General features: G+C 44.5%; 2 protein-coding genes across 2 annotated transcripts in view; both read left to right on the top strand.

The window, feature by feature from the left end:
- The window catches only part of APTX (aprataxin), a 125,218-nt gene that overhangs the window by 76,732 nt on the left and 25,918 nt on the right, over window positions 1-22,568 (top strand). The gene's annotated exons all lie outside the window — the stretch shown is intronic.
- SMU1 (SMU1 DNA replication regulator and spliceosomal factor) lies at window positions 7,372-22,027 on the top strand. The gene is made up of 12 exons (XM_075740289.1): window positions 7,372-7,495; window positions 7,799-8,009; window positions 8,117-8,269; window positions 8,815-8,925; window positions 9,833-9,961; window positions 11,227-11,346; window positions 11,756-11,872; window positions 12,066-12,193; window positions 17,341-17,467; window positions 18,853-19,020; window positions 19,299-19,451; window positions 20,093-22,027. The coding sequence occupies exons 1-12, from the start codon at window positions 7,470-7,472 to the stop codon at window positions 20,189-20,191; spliced, it is 1,542 nt and encodes a 513-aa protein (XP_075596404.1). The 5' UTR covers window positions 7,372-7,469; the 3' UTR covers window positions 20,192-22,027.

Raw genomic sequence — 22,568 nt, 5'->3', positions numbered from 1 at the left:
CAGTACAGGCTGCTGGAGTGTCTCTCTGTCCAGGCAGCCATTCCTCCCATCAGCCCAGCCCTCCTGTGCCAGCTGGGGAAAAAGCATGGTGAGCTTTATCCCTGCCCAGCCTCCCGCACAGATGGGTGAGAGGAGTTGTGGTTGTCCTGCACTCACCTAACCTAGGATAAAGCACCCTTCTCCAGTGGGATGCTGCCCTTTCAAAGGGACAGTTGCTGGTCCCCTGTCCTGCACCCCCAAGAGACACCCAGAGACAGAGACACAGCCAAATGAAGGACAAGCAGCTTGCACATTTTGAGGCACTAAAACTGCTTTTGTTTGGTGTGTCAGGGAAGAACAGCCTGAAGAGAGAGCTTTTGCTCATGCCACTGGTGCCTGAAATCCCAGCCACCTGGATGCTCTCCTGCCATGCTGCATAGGAAAGTGCAGTAGCCAGCACAAGATACCGAACCCCAGCCCTCTGACGCTGCAACCTGGGCACAGATGAGCCTCGCCGTGCTGTCACATCCCTTGTTTTGCTCCAGAGCCAAGCATCAGTCATGGGCAAAGGCATTTCACACTGGTGACAGAACAGCAAGACCACTGCTCCTGAGAGCGCAGACTGAGTGTCTTGCTGATGATGATGATCCCCAGGCAGGACCGGGACTGGGGCTAACCGAAGAAAGGCTCCCTCCTGCCAAGCCGCAAACACCATTCCCTGTCCCTTCCTTACTCCTGCTGCTCGTGTTATCGCATCTTGTCTCATTTGTAAAAGTGTCCAAGAGCCTAGCCCAAGATTACGACTTGGAAATATAACAGCCTGCAAGTTAAATATAATCAATCCTATTTAACGTCACCAGGGAGTGTCATTATTCATGATTAGTCTCCAGTTACACAGAAATTATTCTTCTCACAGTTCTCCCCTGCCTGCAGTCCTTAAAAATGAAAGGCAAATGTTTTGAATCAATTTTTCCTGTGAATAACAGCCCTTTCAGCCTAATTTCTAATTTCACTTCTGAACTTGAAGCAGTTTTGACATGAGTCACACATTAAAATCACTCCAACGGGCTGCAAGGTCCAGCTTCAGTAATAAATCTGTAACGTGGTCTCCCCCTCCAAGATGATACAGCCTAAGTACACCATGACATGTTTTGCTTTCAGGAGGCCTCCTCTGCTCTGTATACACCCAAATAAATGCCTGGCTGTCCTCATATGTCACTTTAGGACTTCAAAAACCATGCAGATAGATAAGAAGCATAGCAGACACCTCTATGAAAACTGTGCAGGGGTGCCTGCAGCTCTAGTGGTTTAATGCACCCCCGTGCCCCCCGCACCGGTGCATAATTGCATGCATGGCTTCCGCAGACACTTTGTGCTAACTGCATGTGGAAAACTACAGGAATGGAAGCTGAAAGCTGTGCTCTGTGGGAACTCCAGCAACTGCCTGGCCATCTGCAAGTTGTGCTGGATCTCCCCACGCTCCTCAGCTGCTGTTCCTCACTGCAAATGGCAGAAAACTTCCCCGCACAGCCCAGTACTAGCATTACCTTCCCTGGTCTCCTCCTTCCTGCATCCTCCTTCCCTAACCTGCCTTAGGTCAGTGGCTCCTCACAGCCTAGGGAAGGTGCCAGTGCTTCTGCGATGCCCAAGCCAGAAGCCAGAGGGCGAAGACGAAGCCAGCGGAAAGTGTGAAAACAGGCCCTTTACATGCTGCTGCAGACCCCTTCAGACCCCCAGGTACGCGTGAAGAGCACTGGGCAAGCTGGAGACTCCCCATCACCTGCTGTTCACCCAAACCAGAGCTCAGGCCCTGCTGCAACCAGATTTGGTCCTCGTCCTCGCAGCAGTGGGGTAGGCTTGGTCCCAAAGAGGATGTGAAACTTCCGGCTCAAGGACTGCAGGTGGCTCGCCACCAAGCGTAGGTGCAGGAAATCTCTGACCGCATTCAGGCCATCCTTTCACCTCTCAAAAGGAGAAGTAAGAGTGGCTCCAGCTCTAACCACACTCTGTGCAAGCTGCCTTTTGCTGCAAGGCCACCTTCCAGGAAAACAGCGGTTCCCACGGTTTGCCCTAGATGCCCGCTGAGAGAAGAGGAAACCTCAGGCAGCTCCCGGGACCCTTGTCAACCCATTGCACACACATCTAGTGCAAAGATGGGCTTCAAGCCAACCTGAGAAAAGATGAGTAAAAGCCCATAGCTAATGTCAACTGCGGGAGTGGTTGCTATGTTTCGGGAAGAAGGCCTGCCACCCGGTGTGACCTCAACAGGCTGGAGGAATGGGCCAGAAGCAAGGTCATGAAGTTCAGCACAGCAGAGGTGATCCTTCCTCACCACTTAGTGCTGCTCAAGACTCATCTCTGTACTGCATCCAGTTCAGGGCTACCCAGTACAAAGACAACACTGACAAACTGGAGAGAGTCCAGCAGTGACCACAAAGGTGGTGATGAGGCTGCAGCACAGGGTGTACAAACATATGCTGAGGGAACTGGGCTTCCCCAGCCTGGAGAAGAAACAACTAGGGGGTCCTCACAGGGGTCATCCACTGGTGGTTCTGGAAAAAATGGAGCCAGCCTCTTCTTAGAGACAGACAAGGACAGGACATGGGGCAATGAGTGCATGCTGCAGGATGGGACATTCCAGCTAGGCATGAGAAAATTCCTCCACGTGAGGGTGGTGCATCTCAGAGACCTGATGTCCATCCTTGGAGGTGCGCAGAACTCAACTTGACAAGGCTCAGCACAACCTGATCTAGCTTTGGACCAGGGAGCTAGACTACAGACCTTCAGAGCTGCCTTCCTAACAAGATCTGGTGATTCTGTGTTACGGCGGGAGGAAGGTAATATGGCTGACTTTCTTTGGGGCTTTCAGCTGCCCCCTGCTCTGAAACATCCCTAGTCCCCAGGAGAGATTTGAGATACCACATGCCTCTCCCTCACCGTGCCTGGGCTGCTTTCCTCCTTGCGCAACAACAAGGCAGGCGGGAGCATGTTTGGTGTGGTTTCTCCATGGCCTGGCAAAGGCTGGAAGCTGTGTGTCCCAGCAGGCTTGCCTGGAAGAAAGGCCTGAAAACCCAGAGCTGAGCTGGAGCTAGCCCTGCTGTACTACACAGTGCTGTGCACTTCCAGCCAGCCCAGGAAATAATGCAGCTGCTGCAACTCAGAGCCCCCTAACACACTTTTGGAGATCTTCTCTGCTACCTCTTCAAGGAGTATTTCTATCTGTGCATCCACAGTTTTACTGATGCGGAACAGTGACTGAGCAGCCAGAGGAATGAGACAAGGGAGGAAAATGACTGCAGGCATGTATTAAAGTATTCAGCTTGTCCAGCTGAAAGAGATTTCTGCCAAACTATTTTATAAGGAATGAGGCATTTTACAGGAAAAGCAGGGCCTCTCCTCTCATTTCCTTTCCCCTCTTCTCTATGAACTTCAAAGAAAAGAGGGGTCAAAACAGAGGCCAGGCAACTGGAACGGAGTTCCTGAGCCCTAAAGCCTAATTAGTCCAAGACATATTTCATTGGATATCTCTCAGAGACAGGCCCAAATTACCAATCCTCCCCGCCGTGCCGCCAAGGGTTGGATAAAGCCAGAACGTGGTCTGCAGTTTGCAGGGTCCTAGCAGCACCAGGGCTCGTAGAGGGGGCTCTCAGCCCAAGCTCAGCCAGTGGCAGGGCTCTCTCAGCCCCCAGGTTTCCTGTGGCCACAGCTAAAACCCCCTCCCCAGGACAGGGATTGTCCCCACCTCCCTGGTGCCTTGTCCCAGGGCTGCTGGTGAAGTTGTGCCCACTACAACCCCACAGCACATGTGGCTATTGCCCCTTGCTGCATTGGCTGAGGCTACCAAAAGCCTTCAGCGATTTGCAGCTGCCCTTCCAGCAGTTTTAGGCTGATGTTAAACCCCCCTCCTGCCTCCCCTCGGCCAGGGTAGCCAAGCCCAGCTCCTGCCAGCTCTGCCTGCAGGCCACGTGCCCCATGCCCCATGCCCCTTCCCGCCTTGCAGCTGTTTGCTGACCCCCTCTACTTCTCCGCATCTCTCCCTGATGGATGCCCAGCACAGGGGATAATAATGTCCATTGATCTGTGTCTCCTCGCATGGCCTAGCATGTGGTTTGCCTCACCAACAATGAGAAGCAAAGCCTGCTTTTGCACGGGTTTAAGGACTCTCTGGAACTGCACGGTGATTTCAAGTCACACGTGTCTCCCTGCAAGCCATGGTTCTTGAGGTGGGGGTTTTTTTTTGGGACTCATAAAAAATATTCTCAAGAACAGAGAGACAGAAATGACACAGGCTGTTTCCCGTGTGCAGCCTCTCTCAAGATGCTGGCCTCAGAGGGGTGCATCTTATTTTGAGACTACAGCAAATGCACTTCAATGGAAGGACTCATTTCCGGCATTGTGGTCTGAAAGCTGAGAAAAGCAAAACTCTACTGCAGGTCAGTAGGCTGTAATTCAGAGAGCAGAGAAAGGACATCATTGTCACCGTAAGCTTATGTGGCCTCCTGGTGCCGTAGCACAGCTCTGGACCATAGGAAACTAAGCCTTGCAGCTTAAGGCACCAGTCCCACATGAAGCCAGACGGTTGTCTGGCAGTGAAACTGAGGGTCCTCACGGGTGTAGAGCCCCCTAAGCTGTGGGCTGTGATTCTGCACCCTAGCTGGTGCCTGTATCCTGCTCCCCAGCCACTGCAGACAGGTGACCTGGTCAGCATAAGGCACAGCTCACTCCTGGCCTGGTGCTCAAGCTGCTCTCCCAGGCAAGCAAGAGAGCAGGAGGGATACAGGAGGGGAGTGCAGAAAACTGCTTTTGAATCAGGAGCGATCTGAAAATTATTTTATTAAATTTTCTGCCAGGAAAAAAGGTAAAATTCTTCCCTTAAAAATTTTGATTCCAAGGCACTCGCTCAGCTCTCACCAAAAGACCAGGTCTGAGACCAATGAGGACTGGGTTAAACTCCCAGTTTTACTGCGGATCATCTGTGCTGCCTAACTGTATCAAGATTGTTTATCTCCCTTTGCATCTATTTCCCAGTGGAGCCAAAATATAAAATGAAAACCTTTCCTCCCCTTATTTAATGTTCTGCCAGCCAGAGTTGGCATCCTGTGAGTGTTGGCTGGAAGGACCTCTGGAGGTCTCCAGATGCAGGACTGCTGCCAGCAGATCAGGTTGGCCGTAGCTGCGTCTAGCCACAAAGCCAAAGTCTGCTTCTCATGTGTTGCACAGCACTTGGTGCATTGGGACCCTTTTCTCAGATGAAGTTCATGGCAAGCTCTGACTCACCCCACCAGGAGGTTCAGCTGGGGTGTCCACCTCCCTCTGCAGCTATCAGGGAAGGAAAGCCAGATGGGGTATACACCACCAACATCCTTTCAGGCTGTTAGTGTGTTCTTGTGCCGCTAGCACCTTTCAGAAAACTGCCATCCTGAGGACTGTGACAGTTCAGGACCAAGTAGCCTGCCTGTTTGGCTCTTCCTGCTAGGGGCGAGTAACACGGGAGGGAGGGCAGGCAGGCAGAGAGAACCAGCTGAATTTACTGATGTATTGAGCCAGATTCCTGTGTTCTGCCAGCACAAAAATAGCTGCCATCTCTGGATTTTAGGCTTTGCTTTGTAACAGTCTGGATCAGCCTTGTTTTCAAAACAACCTTCAACAGACATAAACACACCTGTCATTAACAATAAATACTCCTGGAAAGATTAACCTATATTTCCCAGCAGTAATCCCTGCATCTCTGTGATAGCAGTTAAAAAAATGAGTTGGGATCACAGAGAAGAAACAACAGCATGCAAAATGTTAGCCATGTGCCTATTTTTTCAACTTTAGTCTATTGGATTAGTTTCTTAAGCACTCTGGGGACAGAGAGAGCGAAGAACAGCTTTCGTTGGCAAAGGCAGGCAGTTTCTCACACACGGCTCTATTTTCCATGGCTCATCCAGCAAATTGTATGCTAAGCCTAAAAAAACAGCAAGGAACAAGTCCATCCAAGAGCGGCTGAGTACAGCAGATTCCACATCCTCATGTGCTGGCAGTCTAGCACCGGTACCAGGCACTCACCGGGAACAGGTGGGAAGTGCCCCACACCGGGGAGACACAAGCATCAAGATCCTCAGCGCTGGGACGCAACCTTCCCTGCAAGACCACCTAAGCCTACGTGCAGCCAGAAGGGACACAGTCAGCTTTACTCCTCTGCTAGCATTAACCAGAGCTTCAAGGCTTTTGGCCTCGGTCAGAGTCCAAGCAGCACGGCTGGACCTCCCACAGCCACCCTTTGTGTGTTTAAAGGACAGCTGTCTCTCATGTCTCCCCTCACCATTGGAAGGCTCTCCCTGGTACAGCAGCATTTTTCCAATTCTTAGTCTATAATTAAAGCAGCCAAGATATGCTATTAATTTCCCTACTAATGAAATACTACTTTATGCAGTGTCATTCTTTCACACAGGACCCCACTCACACTGTGGGGCTCACACTGTTTGAGCTTACACTGGCTTAAAGCTTGCAAACAGCAAGTAAGATCCCCGGTTTGCATCTGCAAACCTGCACATGCAAAGAAGCAGGAGGCAAGGAGCTGTTCCACATTTGCGCCAAGCCTGACCCACACTCTGACGTGTCTGTGTCGCTGCAGGGAATCTTCTGGAATCCTGATGAGTGAAGGACAGTGGGTGGACTGCAGGTCTGTGGGAAACCAACTGGAAAACCTGAGTTCTGTATTCAAACTGTGGAATGCTCAAACAAGGCTTACACTGAAGGCACAGACCAGACTTCCAAGATAACACTGAAAAGTCAACTTGCAGAGTAACTATGCAGGCTGACTTATATTAGTGCTCTTGCCTTGATGTCACACTTGCTGTACCACCAAAGCGGCAGTGCTGCTATTTTGAGGGACAGGGAAAAAACCCAAACCCGTTCAGTTCCCAGAACTGATGGCCACTCCTGGAAGAACATCGGTCCCAACTTTTTTCTTTTTTTCTTTCTCACGTGCTCTCTCTCAGCATTCCTGGCCACACCAGCGCTGCACTCTGCTCATCAGGAGTTCCACTTCCACAAAGCCCGAGTTTGGCTTGTGCCTCATCGCAGGCCTTAAGCCCAATACACTTTCCCACTTACCTACGAGTAACAACGGGGGCAGGAACGCTGCCGCGTCTCCTGCAGCTGCCGAGGACGGGCCCCGGGACCCCCACCCCGAGGGCACCAGCCAGGCCCCACCTCGGGCACCCTGCGCGCGGCCCAGGCCCCGTCACGGCCCGCAGCACTGCGCCGCAGTGACGGCCCGCCACCACCAGGGGGCGCACTATCCCCGGCGTGGCGCGGGCTTGTCCCGGCGCGCATGCCTGTCGCCCGCTCCCCGCCCCCTCCGCTACGTGATGGGAGTCCCGGGTCGGGTGAGAGGGGCGGTCCCGTGCGTCGTGGCGCGAGCCGGAAGCGGTGGAGCGTGAGGGCGGAAGTCGTGGTGGAGGTTGAGGAGGGCCTGTCGTGACTTGTGACGGCGGCTCAAGATGTCGATCGAAATCGAGTCCTCCGAGTACGTGTGGGGGCGGCGGGGAGGGCTGGCGGGGGCGCTGCCGGTTCTGGCGGCAGGGTGGTGCCGGGAGAGGACGGTGAAGCCGGGCCGACGCGGGAGCTGTTGAGGGGCGGCGTGGCCGTGGGGGAAGGGCTGTCCCTGAGGTGATCGGGGGGGACACGAGGGCGATCGCGGTCGCGGGGGCATGCCCGCCTCGTCACGGCTGGGCACCCGGGTGGGAGAGGGCTGCGGCGGCTGGGGAAGGGGTCCCCGGGGAGGGGCGGCCCGTGGGGCTGGTGCCGTGACTGCGCGCTTCCCCTGCAGCGTAATCCGGCTGATCATGCAGTATCTGAAGGAGAACAGCCTCCACCGAGCCCTCGCCACCCTTCAGGAGGAAACTACTGTGTCCCTCAACACTGTGGACAGTATAGAGAGCTTTGTGGCTGACATCAACAGCGGGCATTGGGACACTGTGCTGCAAGCTATACAGTCGCTGAAGCTGCCCGACAAGACCCTCATTGATCTCTATGAGCAGGTGAGTGAGTGCAGGCTGCGTGCAGCCTTTTCTGGTCTGGGTGGAAGCCCCTCTGTGGAGTTTTCCACTTACCCTTTGCTGATGCGGACGTTTGTCTCTTGATGCAGGTCGTGCTGGAGTTGATTGAGCTCCGGGAACTGGGTGCTGCCAGGTCTCTCCTGAGACAAACAGATCCTATGATCATGTTAAAACAAACTCAGCCAGAGCGTTACATCCACCTTGAAAACCTTCTGGCCAGATCTTACTTTGATCCTCGTGAGGTATGTTACGCTTTTCTTAGAGACTGCACAATGCTGTTTTGCATGACTCCTAGCATCAGTCCAAATTGCTAGCAGCGTACGGCATCTTTTCTTCTCCATTCTGGGAGTGAGGCCACGCAGCTCCCCAGTTTGATGATTTTACGTGTTTTGTGAAGTGTTTGGGAAATGATGTGTAACACTTGATCACAAAGCAGCAGAGCAGTGGTTTTGAAGTATACTGCAGGTGGGAGTTTGGAGATTTATACCTGTATCCTGCCACAGGATGACGTCTGTGCCTTGCTTTTCCTTTCTTATATATGGAGAAGAAAATGTGCATTTTGTAAATAAAATTGTTGTTGTATAATAACAAGGAATAATTTCTAACTGATTATGTCAATCTGACATTTTTAGTGAAAGCATATCCCAAATGTTGGTTGCAAGGGTTGGTGTTTAAGGAGAAGGGCTGTTTTGAAGGCCTAATGTGGAAAGGCTTCAATTCAGAGCAATGAAAGTTTTTATGGAAAATGGTTTAGAAGAATCACTTCATAAAAATAACTTCTCTCTAGGCATACCCAGATGGAAGCAGCAAAGAGAAGCGGAGAGCTGCTATTGCACAAGCTTTAGCTGGAGAAGTCAGTGTCGTTCCTCCATCTCGTCTTATGGCGCTATTGGGGCAGGTAATTCTTGAAAAATATTTTAGTAGCTATGTCAGTTTCTGTAGATCTTGGCTGCATAAAACTAACAATGAGGTAGTTGATTTTCCAACTCTGTAAAAGCGAAGCTTAAAAATACTGCATTTACATGTGGTATAGTTAAAAATTATATCTTCTCTATGTGGCAAGCATTTAGCAGTTGTAGGAAAAGTCAGTGCTCCAGCAGTAGATTTCTTCCCATAGAACAAATACTCAGTGCATAGAGCAGATTATTTTCAAAGTACATACTAACACACACTGTTTCTGTTGTACTTACAACTCTTTCTTTTATTCTCAGAATGTATTAATTGGTACTCTATGCAGACAGCATTTCATGTATTTTGCTGTTTTATGGCTTACATCTTCCTTTTTAAGCTTGTAAGTATGCCAATTAAATTATCTTGGCATAACAGGTGGGTCATGTGACTGAAGGCAGCTCTCTGCTGAAGGGGTTGTATAAGATTCTGTCTTTTGAATGAGGTTCACTTGTGCCTTCCAAGAAGGTTTATGTGTCAATTTTAATGTATGCAGTTCTGGACAAATAGACAACAGGTTGGGTAAGTTAAATTAACACAAGATTGAACTCACACTGCGTACATACTGTATGCCTTGTAATGAGGGTAGAATGAGAAGGGTGGGCCGGAGTCGTTCTCACTTGCAAAAAACATTTGGGGATAATATTCTATTCTGCTTGTGGTCACGAGTTAGGAAGCATTATCTGCTAAGTTTTGTTTCAAGTAATTGTTTGCAGTGTATTTGTCTCAAACTCTACAGGTGTACAATTTATAAGGGTCCAAGAAACTCTTGCTGTATTTTCTTAATTAGAAGCAAGTTTTGATGAGGAAGACATGTTAACTGATATCTAATGGTATGGCTTTCAACTCCTCAAAAGGCACTGAAATGGCAGCAGCATCAGGGCCTGCTTCCTCCTGGTATGACAATTGACTTGTTCAGAGGCAAAGCAGCTGTGAAAGACGTAGAAGAAGAAAAGTTCCCCACACAGCTGAGCAGACATATTAAGGTGACATTGTGTTTGCTTTTATGTGTGTTACTGCTGCTCATTCCCTCCCGTGCTTTCTGTTGGGAGGTAAACCACCTGAACTCTTCTGTTCTCTTTTTAAGTCATTGCTCTCTCTTTCTTTTTTTTTTTTTTTTAAAGTTCTCCGTGCTTTATCTCGTCTGGAGACTTTTCATGAGAGTCTGAAATTAAGTCTCTTATCATGATTGGGTGCTCATGGTATTTGTGAATATGATAAATGTATTAATTGTTTCTTGGAGTTCACAGTTCAGAATCATTCAACTTTCAAAAGTGGTTTGCTTAGTCCCCTTTATTTGTGCAAGGAAATACTCATGTCTTAAACCTCTGTGTGTGCAATTAGCTTCTGTGGATCACTTAAATTTCGATAATGAACTATTACTTACCAGGTCTACTAATACTATCAGTATCTCCTTTTTAAGGATTTTATCATATAGATTACAAAAGAGACAGAAAGCTGTGCTGTAATGGCGTAGTTGTCCTGCAGCACTCACAATATGGAATAGACAGTTTCTTCCTGTGAAGGCTTTTCAACTTCACCAAGCAGTTCTGTACAGTGAGAAGTGTTAGTTCACTGTAGTAGCTCTCTTAGTTTTCATAATGAATGGAAAAAAATGTTTTTCAGAAGTCATGAGTTGGAACTTGTGACATCAATTTGTTGTGTTCAGTAGCAGCTTGGTGAAAATGCTGTATTATAACTTGTTTTGTTTACCAGTACTGATGTTGGATTTTTGTATCGATTAGTGAAAACTTTTTTCCTATACTCACTTGTCATGGTCACTTGTATTTAAAAATTTAAAATTTAAAAATTGTATATAAAAAATACCAAACATTCTCCATGAGAATTTCACTGGAGAAACATCATTCCAAGTGAAGCAAGTTGTAGTACTTTAGAAATTTCTGAAGTCTGCTAGGGATATATGTTGGGTCCAGGAAAGGTGTTTGTTGACATACACAATTCGCCGTAAAAACAAAAATATGAAGACAATGAACCCAACTGCTGCTGTAAGCATGGACTGTTTGATACAAGTTTTACAGATATTATTGTATTAAAAGGAGAGTGGTTTCTGTTTCAAGTGCTAATATGTAGGTATTGACAGAGGTTTTTGTACCTTAACGTTAAATTTGTGAATGCATACCTCTAGAAAATACTGTATTTTTGCCACCAAAATGAGACTACAGTTTTGTTTTAATGAGTTGCTTCTCTTAAATTGCTTATTAAGCTTAATTTGTATTCTCCTTTAAAACAGTTTGGGCAGAAGTCGCATGTGGAGTGTGCTCGGTTTTCCCCAGACGGACAGTATCTGGTTACTGGCTCTGTTGATGGTTTCATTGAAGTATGGAACTTTACTACTGGGAAGATTAGGAAGGTAAATTGCACCTAATTTCACATGGATAGTTCATTCACCAGACCACCTGGTTTTATTCTTTGAGATTATACTTTATGTTTGTTTTCATTTCTCGGGGACTGTGAATCTGAACAGGATGTCTGCTTGGGTGATTCAAATATCAGTCTGGAATCTTTACATGGGTTTAATTCTCTGGTTTGTCATGGACTTCTTTCTGCAATAACTTTTTTTTTTACCTTTCTGGATCATTGTTGTTGCTTCTAAAATGGTGACAGCAGCACTTCCCTGTTGTATAATGCTGTGGGGTCTGTTTGATGATAGGTTATAAAATACAACTGAAGTTAAAACTTCTAGCCCTTTTGTACTTTGCCTTAAAATATATTTCATTGAATTCACTATTTTGACTGGTGGCTATTCTTCTTTCATTCAGGATCTGAAGTACCAGGCACAAGATAATTTTATGATGATGGATGATGCAGTGCTGTGCATGTGCTTCAGCAGAGATACAGAAATGCTGGCAACTGGAGCACAAGATGGAAAGATCAAGGTACAAATCTTTTTGTATGGTATGTTGGTAGAGGTGGTGACCAGAAAGATTCACTTGTAATTGCAGTAATGTTGAAATTCCGTGTAAAAGCAAATGAAGTTTAGTGATGCATAGGTATTGGCTCTGATGATTAAGCTTCTGTGATCTCGTGACAAAGTAGACACCTGTATTTCATTTGCTGTTTCCTCTCTAGGTGTGGAAAATCCAGAGCGGTCAGTGTCTGAGAAGATTTGAACGAGCACACAGTAAAGGTGTTACATGCCTCAGTTTCTCTAAAGACAGCAGCCAAATTCTTAGTGCTTCTTTTGATCAGACAATCAGGTAAGTAAACTGGGAATGTGTGACCTACATTGCAGGAGAAAAGAAAACAGAATTTTCACATTAAGCACTTAACCTTTTGATTATAGATTAATTTGAATTGGGATTTGATCCTTTTGCATTGAGTTTTAATACTAATAGGAGAGCATGAATGCTGAGAGTTGGAGAGGAACAGTTTGAAACTTTGACCTTTCACCTTGCTTAACTTGCATTATTTCGGGGCTAGGGGCCAAGAACAACTTCTGCTCTATTGTTGTTTACATTGACCTTGTGTGTTTTCTTTCTGGGAGAGTCCTAGTTTAAGAAACAGTTGTGTCAACCTTCAAAAATAACAAAAGATCTGAGGGTCATAGGATGATGACATCTTTTTGAAACAGCCTAGACAGCCTAATCATACTTACTATCTTTAATAGATGGCACGGCAGTAGTTGGTTCCATCCGGTTTATTTTCCTTTTGAAGCAGTATCATGGGCTCTTTTTTTCCTACTATCTAAAGAAATCCTCTCAGAGCAGCTTGAAGTATTTGGGTGCATATTCTCTGCTTCCTCCTGGTAGTTGCTGAATAGAGCAAAATTTCCAAAAGTGCTTGGGAATCTCAATTAGCAGTACTCATGGCTCTGCTGTGGCCTTGAATAAGGGTCTTTGTGTCCCTGTGAGTCACATATGGGTGAGAAGAGATAAGATGCATCCCTACAGTTCAAGGACAATCACTTTGCATTGTGTTGCTTCTCCCTGTCTAATTCATGCATTGTTAGCCCTTATCATAAAAGGTCTCTTGTCCCAGCTCACACCCTGAATGTAATCTAGCCCCCAGATCCGCCCCTCTTGTCTCTCCTGGATCCAGATAACTCCCTTTAGAGTGGGAACAAGAGGAAGAAGGATCCAAAGAAAGTGTTTTCTGGGCATCTGTTCTTCCCAGGAGTCTGACAGGGAATGCTAGAGATCCAACCCTGGAAGACAGCCAGGCTGATGGACCCTGAGAGCTTCAAGAACAGGAGTTGCAATTTGTATCTAGAAATGGCAGTACAGCCTTTCCTGTGGTTTGTGGTGCTGGTTTTTGATCTTAGTATCTCTTCAGATGCACGTGGTGTACATGGCTGACAGAGCCAGGCCTGGAAAAAGAAGGCTGAGAAGGGACCTAGTTGCCTTATCCAGAGGTAGTCGTAGATAAGACAATGCCAGACTCTTCTCAAGTTCAGAGTTCCTACAAGGGACAGCCTGCAGGAAGCAAAATTGTGATTGTATATAAGGATTTTTTAATTTTTTTTCCCTTGAGAAGCAGTGCTTGGGCAATGCTGAGAGTTGGGTCAGGGTGGGGTGGGATCTCAACCCTTGAAGACTTTCAAAGCTAAATTGAACAAGACCATGAATGACTTGGAAGTTGATGTTGCTTTGAGGAGAGCAGTGGAATAGAGGTCTTCCGAGGTCTCTTGCAGCCTAAGTTACTCTGTGATTCTCTGACAGGTACCACTGTTTTAGAATCTCTGTTAGAGAAAAATTGGCCAGTTGGTTTATACATTTATGCTGGTAAGAGGAAAAAAAACTTCTTTCAGAGATGAAAAACAGCCACAGAGGATCATTTTTCTCTACACTCCCAAAAGATAATTCCTATTTCTCCAGGCTGTCTCTGTAGTTCTGTCTTTGGGCATGGGAATTCTTTCCATTCGTCATGTAAACCATCATTTGTGTGGTAGGTTCACCCTGACTGGAGGCCAGGTGCCCCCCAAAGCTGCTCTATCACTGCCCTCCTCAACTGGGCAGGGGAGAGAAAATATAACGAAAGGTTCCTGGGTTGAGATAAGGACAGGGAGAGATTGTTCACCAGTTACTGTCATGGACAAAACAGACTCAACTTAGAAAAATTAATCAAATTTATTACCAAGCAAAACAGAGTAATGAGAAATGAATCCAAACCTTAAAACACCTCCCCCCACCCCTGCCTTTTTCCTGGGCTCAACTTCATTCTTGATTTTTCTCCTTCTCCCCCCTCAGTGGCACAGGGGGACGAGGAATGGGGGTTGTGGTCAGTTCCTTACACGCTGTCTCTGCCACTCCTTCCTCCTCAGGAGGAGGACTCCTCACACTCTGCCCCTGCTCCAGCGTGGGCTTCCCACAGGGTCACATCCTCCTTCAGGTGCCTCCACCTGCTCCGGTGTGGGGTCCTCCATGGGCTGCAGGTGGAATCTCTACACCCCCTCATCCTCCCTCCATGGGCTGCAGGTGGATATCTGCTCCACCATGGACCTCCATGGGCTACAAGGGGATCTCTGCTCTGGCACCTGAAGCACCTCCTCCCCCTCCTTCTGCACTGACCTTGGTGTCTGCAAGGCTGTTCTTTCATGTATTCTGATGCCTCTCTCTGGCTGCAAATGCTCCTAGATTTTTTTTTTCTTTTTTTCTTTTCTTAACTGTTTTATCACAGAGGTGCTACCACTGTTGCTGATGGGCTCGGCCTTGGCCAGTGGTGGCATTGGCTCTATCAGACACAGGGGAAGCTTCTAGCAGTTTCTCGCAGAAGCCACCCCTGTAGCCTCGCCGCTACCAGAACCTTGCCACGCAAACCCGATACACCTTGCTGTGTAGCACCAGCACTATGTTGGGATATGAGCTGTGGGTTTTTTTAACCAATCTGTATAGTTTAATTTCCCGATGTCTGTGGCATTCCTTTTGGGCCGTGAGACTGCTCATGATGTTGAAGGCCCACAAGCTGAGATATTGGGAACCCAGGAATGGGAATTCAGTCTTTCTAAAACTCCAGAGTTGTTTTGGAGTGCAGTTTGTGTAGTTCAGCAAGTCTGTAAGCTCAGTTACAGCGGTTGGATTTGAGGTTTTACCTGCAGAAAATCCAAGTAGTACATCCCTCTTAATATGGTTGGGCTGAACTAAACAAACTTGGCATTACCTAACACTTTCCATGTGCTAGGACTTACATGCATACGGTTACTGCAGCTTACCTGGTGTGCAGATAATCTGTTAAGCAACAACATGATAAAGCAACGGATTGTTGTGGGACAGGTGCAAAGGTGGTTAGGCTTGCATCTGTGCTCTAAGAAAGCTCAAGCATCTGTGCAACCTGCGTATGGCAGACTAGGCATAAATTATAAAATGGTTTAATTTAGAAGGTACCTCTAGTGATCTCTAGTCCAATATGCTTCTTTCAGTTAGGACCAGTTGCTCAGGGCCTTGTCCAACTGAGTTCTCAAAATCTCCGTGGGTGGAGTCCCCACTGCTTCTCTTGGCCTCTGTCCTAGGGGTGTACAGCCCTTTTGGAGAAAATCCTGTTCGGACATAAGGAAAGACAGTTTGGTTTAGTTTTTTTCCTTTGTAACTTGTGCCCTTTGCCTCTTGTCCTTTAGCTGTGCACCTCTGAGAAGAATCCGATTCTATTTATTCTGTAAAAACTTGTTAGGTAGTGATGTTAACTGAATAGTTACAATTTTTCAGGTGTTCAGTAACAATTTATGTATCTTTTTTTTAAGGATCATTCCAGGGTGGATAAAAGCAAGAATGAAAGTTAGTTTTAACTTTTAATACTAGCAAATAGTCACAAAAATACTCAGACTCTGTTCTACTCTTAAGTTACCAGATGGGCAGCAACCTTGTTCCTGCAGCTCTTAGCATCTGGAAAGTGTTGCTTAGCATTTGTGTAGTGCAGTAATTGTGATCCTGCACCTATTTGGTGTCTTGTTACAGAAGGGGATTTGCTCACTGCTGGGTGGATTTGGTTTGCAACAAAGCTCTGCTGTTGCTGCGCAGACCCTCTGCTGCACTTGAAAGCAACTTAGATCAGTTTTGTCTAGTTAACAGTTACTTTTCTTCTTTGGGGATATTCTGACTTACTTAATTTGTTTAACTTTTTTGTCTACAAGGAAGACAGCAATTAGATGCTCCTGAACTTTCACTTCTCTGGGCTGAACACACCCAGCCCTCAGCCTTTTCTCACACATCCGTGTGGTCCAGCCCTCTGGCTGTCTTTGTGGCCCCTTACTGGGGGGCCAAAACTGGACACAGTCCTCCAGAGGTAGCTACACCTCTGCCATGTAGGGGGAAACCTTGATCTGCAGACTGTGGCTCTCCTAACACATCTGGTGTGTGGCTGGGTTTCCTCAATGCTCACTTTGGGCATTCACTTTGTTTTCCCTAAGGCCTGCCAGGTCCTTCGCTGCAGACCTCCTCTGCAGCTGGTCAGCCCCCAGGAGATTCTGGTGCCTGAGGTGGTTCTGCAACAATCTGTTCTCAACATCATGAGGTTTCTCTCAGTCCCTCTGTCAGGTTTGTCAAGGTTTCAAACTTCCTCATCTGTCTTTTTCAAAATTGAGTTGCAGGATATGGGTCTTACGTTGTGAATCAGATTAATCCAGTGCTTGATGGCTGTATACGTTTTATGTTTAATTGAATGGGATTATGTAATATGTTTAATAGCTTTAGGCTCTTGCCTGTACTGTAAAACCCAGTGGTACCAATGGTACTGCTTTAGATGAAAATGAAGAAACGTGTGAATCCGGAGGCAACTGCACAGTGAACAGGCATTACAAGACATCTTCATGAGAGATGTTAATCTGATTAAATCCTAATATATACATGAACTACAGCATACGCATTTTAATTGAAATTATGTAAGATTGGATGTTGAATCAAGGACAGCAAGCTTCAAATGGAATAAGGACTTTAATTCTCAAGGCTTCAGACTTCTGCTGGAAACCGTATTTCTGTAGGTACTACAATTTAAGGCTGGTGCAGATTAGCAATATAATTTCCTCTTAGATGACTGAGCAAACTCTTTGCAGAGTTGCACAGTAAGAGGCAGCGGCAACAGCTTGCAAAAGAGAAAAATTCCGGCTGGATTTAAGGAAAGAATTTTTAACTCAACTGAACAAGGCCTTGGTCAAGGCCCTGAGCAAGCTGACCTTGCTTAAAGTTAACTTAACTCTGTATTTTTTGTTTTGTTAGCTTCATAGTTTCCTCTTTCATAGTGCTGTCTTCTAATATGTACAGTGTGTATTACATACAGGTCTTTTAGGCTGAAGATTGATGGTATTTCCCTAAGCTTTTATCAGGAACACATAATGTCTTTGATGAAAGAGGCTTGTGATAAAGACTTCTGGCTTGTGGATTTTTAACACTTTTTGGTGACCTTTCTTGTGTGACAGGATTCATGGTTTAAAATCTGGGAAAACTTTAAAGGAATTCCGCGGTCATTCTTCCTTCGTTAATGAAGCTACTTTTACCCAGGACGGCCACTATATTATCAGTGCATCCTCTGATGGCACAGTGAAGGTAAGATAGCATTTACTCTTAGTAAATAATACATTCAGACTCTTTGCATGTTGTATCTGATTTGTTATAACTGCTGCAGTCATTGCACAAGGACTTGAAGTTATCTGCAGTAAGTTTTTCTGCTTGTGACCTTTGCTGTAGATTGGTGCAAATGAGAAGTGATGAAGTTTCATGCTCTGCTTACAAACTGCTGTGGAGCATGTTTCTGCTTCTGTATTTATGAAAGGAGGACATAAATGCATTACTTACCTGCCTGTTCCTGCTTTATTCTAGAAATAGAATTAACTGTGACACCTCTTGTCCTAGAATGTGGGGATTCCCTTGTTTGAAATAATGGGATTTTCTTGCTTACTGTGTTGGACACCTGTTTGTTTCTTGGTGCTTAGGAGTCCCTTGCTGTGTAAGCTAGGTTATCTAGCATTAATGAAACTGATTGTAGAAGTGATAAGTTTGGCTTCTAGTCTCAGCAAAGAGTGGAACTACTTAGTGTGTAGTAGTAAAGAGGAGTAAAGCATTGTTGTGTACAGGTCATTACTGACTAATAATAAATAAAGAAATGAATATAGAAGCAGCTGCATTAAATAGGGCATGGATGCAGTGCATGGGGGTTGGGTAAGCAGGTTTGGTTTATAGATGTGGCCTAGGAGAGTGTAATACATTTTGCTCATAGTTAATGGGGTGTTACTTCAAACTTCCACTCTTTGCTAAACTGTCCCAATCATGGGAATAGCATAAGAAGGTGGTATCTTTAATGTTAATTTTATATATATTATATATAAAAAAATTATATATTATATATTTTTATATAATATGTATTATTTATATATATTATTTTATAATATAAAATATTCCACTGATGGTGAGTTACATTTTATTTTAAAAATTAAGCAAGCAGTTCCATTTCCTATTTCTAAAACAGCTAGAACAGCGTGCTATTGAGCCTGAAGCAGCTCTAAGCTGGGATGTCTCTCCCAGCAATATCAGTGAGGCTTTGCTTTTTCAGCGATTTTCATGTCTGTCTTGTGTAAGGCAAATTGCATGTGCAGAGGCTGCACATATATTCACTGGGCTATGAAGCCAGCTAAAACCAGAAAGCAAGGCTGGACTCACCCCGCAGGGAATATGCTTAATGAAAGGGAGGCAGGCCGAATTTGGATAATAGAAATTCACTTTCAGTTCAGTTGTAGTGAAATTGTTCGTGGTGTCCATGCTTCAAAATAGATGTGATAATTTATTTTTTTAAAATCTGCTTTAAACTACAGCTTCTGGAATTCATATTTCCCTTCAGCAGTCTTTAAAAATTCTGAATCTTTTATCATGAATCAGCTCATTTTTGTTTTATTTTCTTAAAGCTAATACATTTTTACATTTATTTTTTGTTCTAGGTTTGGAATGTGAAGACGACGGAGTGCTCAAACACCTTCAAATCTCTTGGCAGCACTGCTGGGACAGACATTACTGTGAATGGTGTCATTCTGCTGCCTAAAAACCCAGAACACTTTGTTGTTTGCAACAGATCAAATACAGTCGTCATTATGAATATGCAAGGACAAGTATGTGATCTTACTGGTGTCTTTTCAAGTCTCTCTGTCATTTTAAGAATGCCAAAAACCTAGTTAATAACCTAGCCTTGGGTTAAACCTGATTTCTCCAGTTTACTTTCATGACAAACTACTCTGTACCCAGGTTATGGAACAGCTTGACTTGCAGAAAGTGATTGCAGCTGCATTCTAAACAAACCTAGTACTGCCTAAATATTTTTGCTCTGATTATAGTAATGATGTACTGTAATTTAATCCTGCCAAATATTTTTGGGGGGATGTCTTTACAGATTGTAAGAAGTTTTAGCTCTGGTAAGAGAGAAGGTGGTGACTTTGTCTGCTGTGCACTATCACCTCGTGGTGAATGGATCTACTGTGTTGGTGAAGATTTTGTGCTCTATTGCTTTAGCACAGTGACCGGCAAGCTGGAGAGAACTCTGACTGTAAGTTCTTAGCTTTGGGCTTTTGCAGAGTTGTAAACACAAGGATGAAGTAAATGTTCATTATTTATGAAGTCCACAAGGACAGATCTGTAAGGAGAAGTCTCATACCAAGGAATCTTTCACCTCTAGTAGCTGTGATTGGTAACAAATGCATTCCGGAATACTTTGCTGTAGAATGTCTTTAGGCTTTTTTAGAGCCATTTTAATTTTAAATGTTATGAAAATGTTTACCCACTCAAGCCAAGAGTGAGTTCTAGTTCAAACTTATTTGAACTAGAACATGTCTTGACCTGGGCTCCAGCTGATGGAGAATCTGACCAAGCTGTCAGGCTTAAATTTGCCTTAAATTAAACTAAAGAGGGATTTCAGCTTGAATGTTGATGTTTAATGGGGAACACTTAGATGTTGTGGATTTCAGTGGATGTAAACCTTCCCTCCCCCAACAAATAATAACTGCTATGTCACAAAAATTGTTTGTGCTGGAGCTTAATACTGAGGCATATGTTCCTCTGCTTTTGCTGTATGCACAAAGCATGTCGAACCTCAGTCTAGCTTTCCTCTAGTTCTTTTTTGAAGAGAATATTTGGCTTGAATCTGCTAAAGGAAGAATCTCCTGATGCATCTTTCTGCTTATTCTTTAGGTTCATGAAAAAGATGTCATTGGCATTGCTCATCACCCACACCAGAACCTGATTTCCACTTACAGCGAAGATGGCCTCCTCAAGCTCTGGAAGCCATAATTTGATTTGACAATGAATTATAAAGCGTGCCTGTTAGTTGCAGGCTATTGGTGTTTGTGCTTTAACAAGATCTAAATGCACAGAGTGTGCTATTTGCTCAATTTTCAGTTCAGTTTTCCAGAGAATTACATTTTTACTTCTTGGTTTAAAGTTAGGTAGATTCCTAAATATAGCATCAGCATCAGATATTTTTATTTTTACCAGAATAGCCGAAGCAACTTCAGTGAGAGTGTTTTTTCTGTCTCCTGAAGTCTATACTCTTCCTACAGTGTTTATAAAAGTTAAACGAGCTAGGAACTATACACAAGTGGTTACTGACTTCCTAGAATACAGTAAAATGCTTTTTTTGAGTGAATTATGTGGAATAGGAAAGTTGTCTCCACTCCTGAAACAAAAGCACAGTTTTCCTGGAATGTAGATAAGGCTTGTCTGCCCTCAGCTTGAAGGCAGAGGCTTTTCTCGTCCAGTGGGCTTTTCTGTTTACAGTTTTTACTGTAATTTCCCAGTTATATGTATTAAGTAATGTCACACAGCTTCCTCAGAATGAAACTATTCTTCCCCATCTCCCAGCACTTCCTGTTATAAACTGCCTAATGAGGCAGTGAGAGAGAGTTGTTTTTTGGGATGGTTTAGTTTTGTGTTATATTGGTTTTTTTGAGAGATTTTTTTTCTTCCTTTGTTTTACTTCCAGCCTAAAAGGAATTATTACACGGGACCTCTTCCTATAAGTGCATAATGTCTTCAGACTAGTTTTTAACTGAATCAGGCCTCAGAGGATCAATGTTACACAACATGCAAAAGCCAGTTTACATAGGTTGAGTACCTCGTGCTATGATGCAGGACATGCTGCAGTTGTTTTTTTTCCCAATTTATTCAGTTTAGCTTCCTATTTTCCCGACAGGGCATGGCATACTTAAACTTTAAGTAATTATTTGTAAGATTTTTTTTAAAAATTCATATACCTGTAGATCTAGTTAGGGTGATACTTATGTAGCACTCTATGATAAAAAGAAGCTTTCAGGCTCTTCCATTTGAAGCAGATGATGATTCTGTTGGAGATCCTGATGAATGCACGCTGTTGTGAATGTACACCAGAATCTTCTAAAGCCTGAGCGTTGTTTTTCTAGGATGCAGCAAAAAATGAGTTTTTTCTGTAATAATGAGACAAATGTATAGATTTGGATCCACCATAGTTTTTGCTGTCTTCATCTCTTGTAGAATGCTTTCCTACTACTGTAATCTTTCAAACAGTAATAACTTCTTTGATTTAATAAATTGATTCCAATTTAAATAACATGACAATTTTTTCCAGCTGAAGGGCTTGATCCTAATGCAAGTATTGCTTGTCAGCTGGTGGCTGACCTCCTGTAGCACTGACTGGTGTGCTTGATTGGGTCTATGTTCATATTGGTCTAAGGAAACACAGAAACTTTAGCTTAACTTCTGACATAGCATTGCTTGTTCACTACAACTGTAGTGTTTAGTTCTATGTCTAGCTGTAATGTTTTAATTCCTAAGTTGTTTTTTACTTCCTTGGGTGTGGCAAAGTTATTTTTTAGATAGCAAAAAGTGATTATTTTTCCTGCTTGAAAAGACACCGGTGCATAAGAAACATTTGACAGTGGCAATTAGTACTTTTGATACAGGAGAAGATCTTGACAAAATATTTTTATTATCTAACTTGTGGTTCATTTTGCCTTCAGATTACACAATCCTCAATGTAAACTGTATCTTACATTGTTCTGTAAAAGAAAAATGGTTGTAGCAAATAAAGCTGTCAGAATCCCGAATGTTTAAAGATTGAAATACATTCTCTAGCTTAAAGAAGTGAGAAAATCTGGTGGTTTTTGTCCTTTTTATTTAAGAGTTTCAGAGTTTATTGCATCAAGTTCTCCACACAAAAAAGTGAAATGTACTAATACTTATGAAAGGACAATGGTAAAACTTACGTTCTGGGCTGCAGCTGTAATTTGTAAAATAGCTGGCAGTTGGCAGAAAAGTACAATGATAATCTTGAAAATTATTTTTTTAATGTAAATGCTAATTTTTTTATTGTAATCTAGGAAGACATTTTCTCTTTGAAAGAATCAGCCAGGTGTTATGCCACTTACCTTCATGTAAGACTTGAACAAGGCAACATCAGTGTTTTAACTAATATTAAAGAAAGCACTGTTCAGCTGCAGGTCTTGCTTTATTCTAGAATTATTTTGATTGGAGCTGCTGAGTTCTGTCATGCATAGCAGAGTGCAAAATGTTTTGTGGGGAGAAGGCCACATAGTGAAAGTCTCCTAGGTTGGTTCATCCTGTTTCTCAACTGAGGATCGATGAATTTCAGCCTTGGTTGGCAGGGATCAGCTGCCTGTATGTGCTTGCAGAA

Source organism: Balearica regulorum, chromosome Z (assembly GCF_011004875.1).
Source record: "Balearica regulorum gibbericeps isolate bBalReg1 chromosome Z, bBalReg1.pri, whole genome shotgun sequence".
Classification (NCBI taxonomy): Eukaryota; Metazoa; Chordata; class Aves; order Gruiformes; family Gruidae; genus Balearica; species Balearica regulorum.
This window is presented reverse-complemented; position numbering and strand designations above follow the sequence as displayed.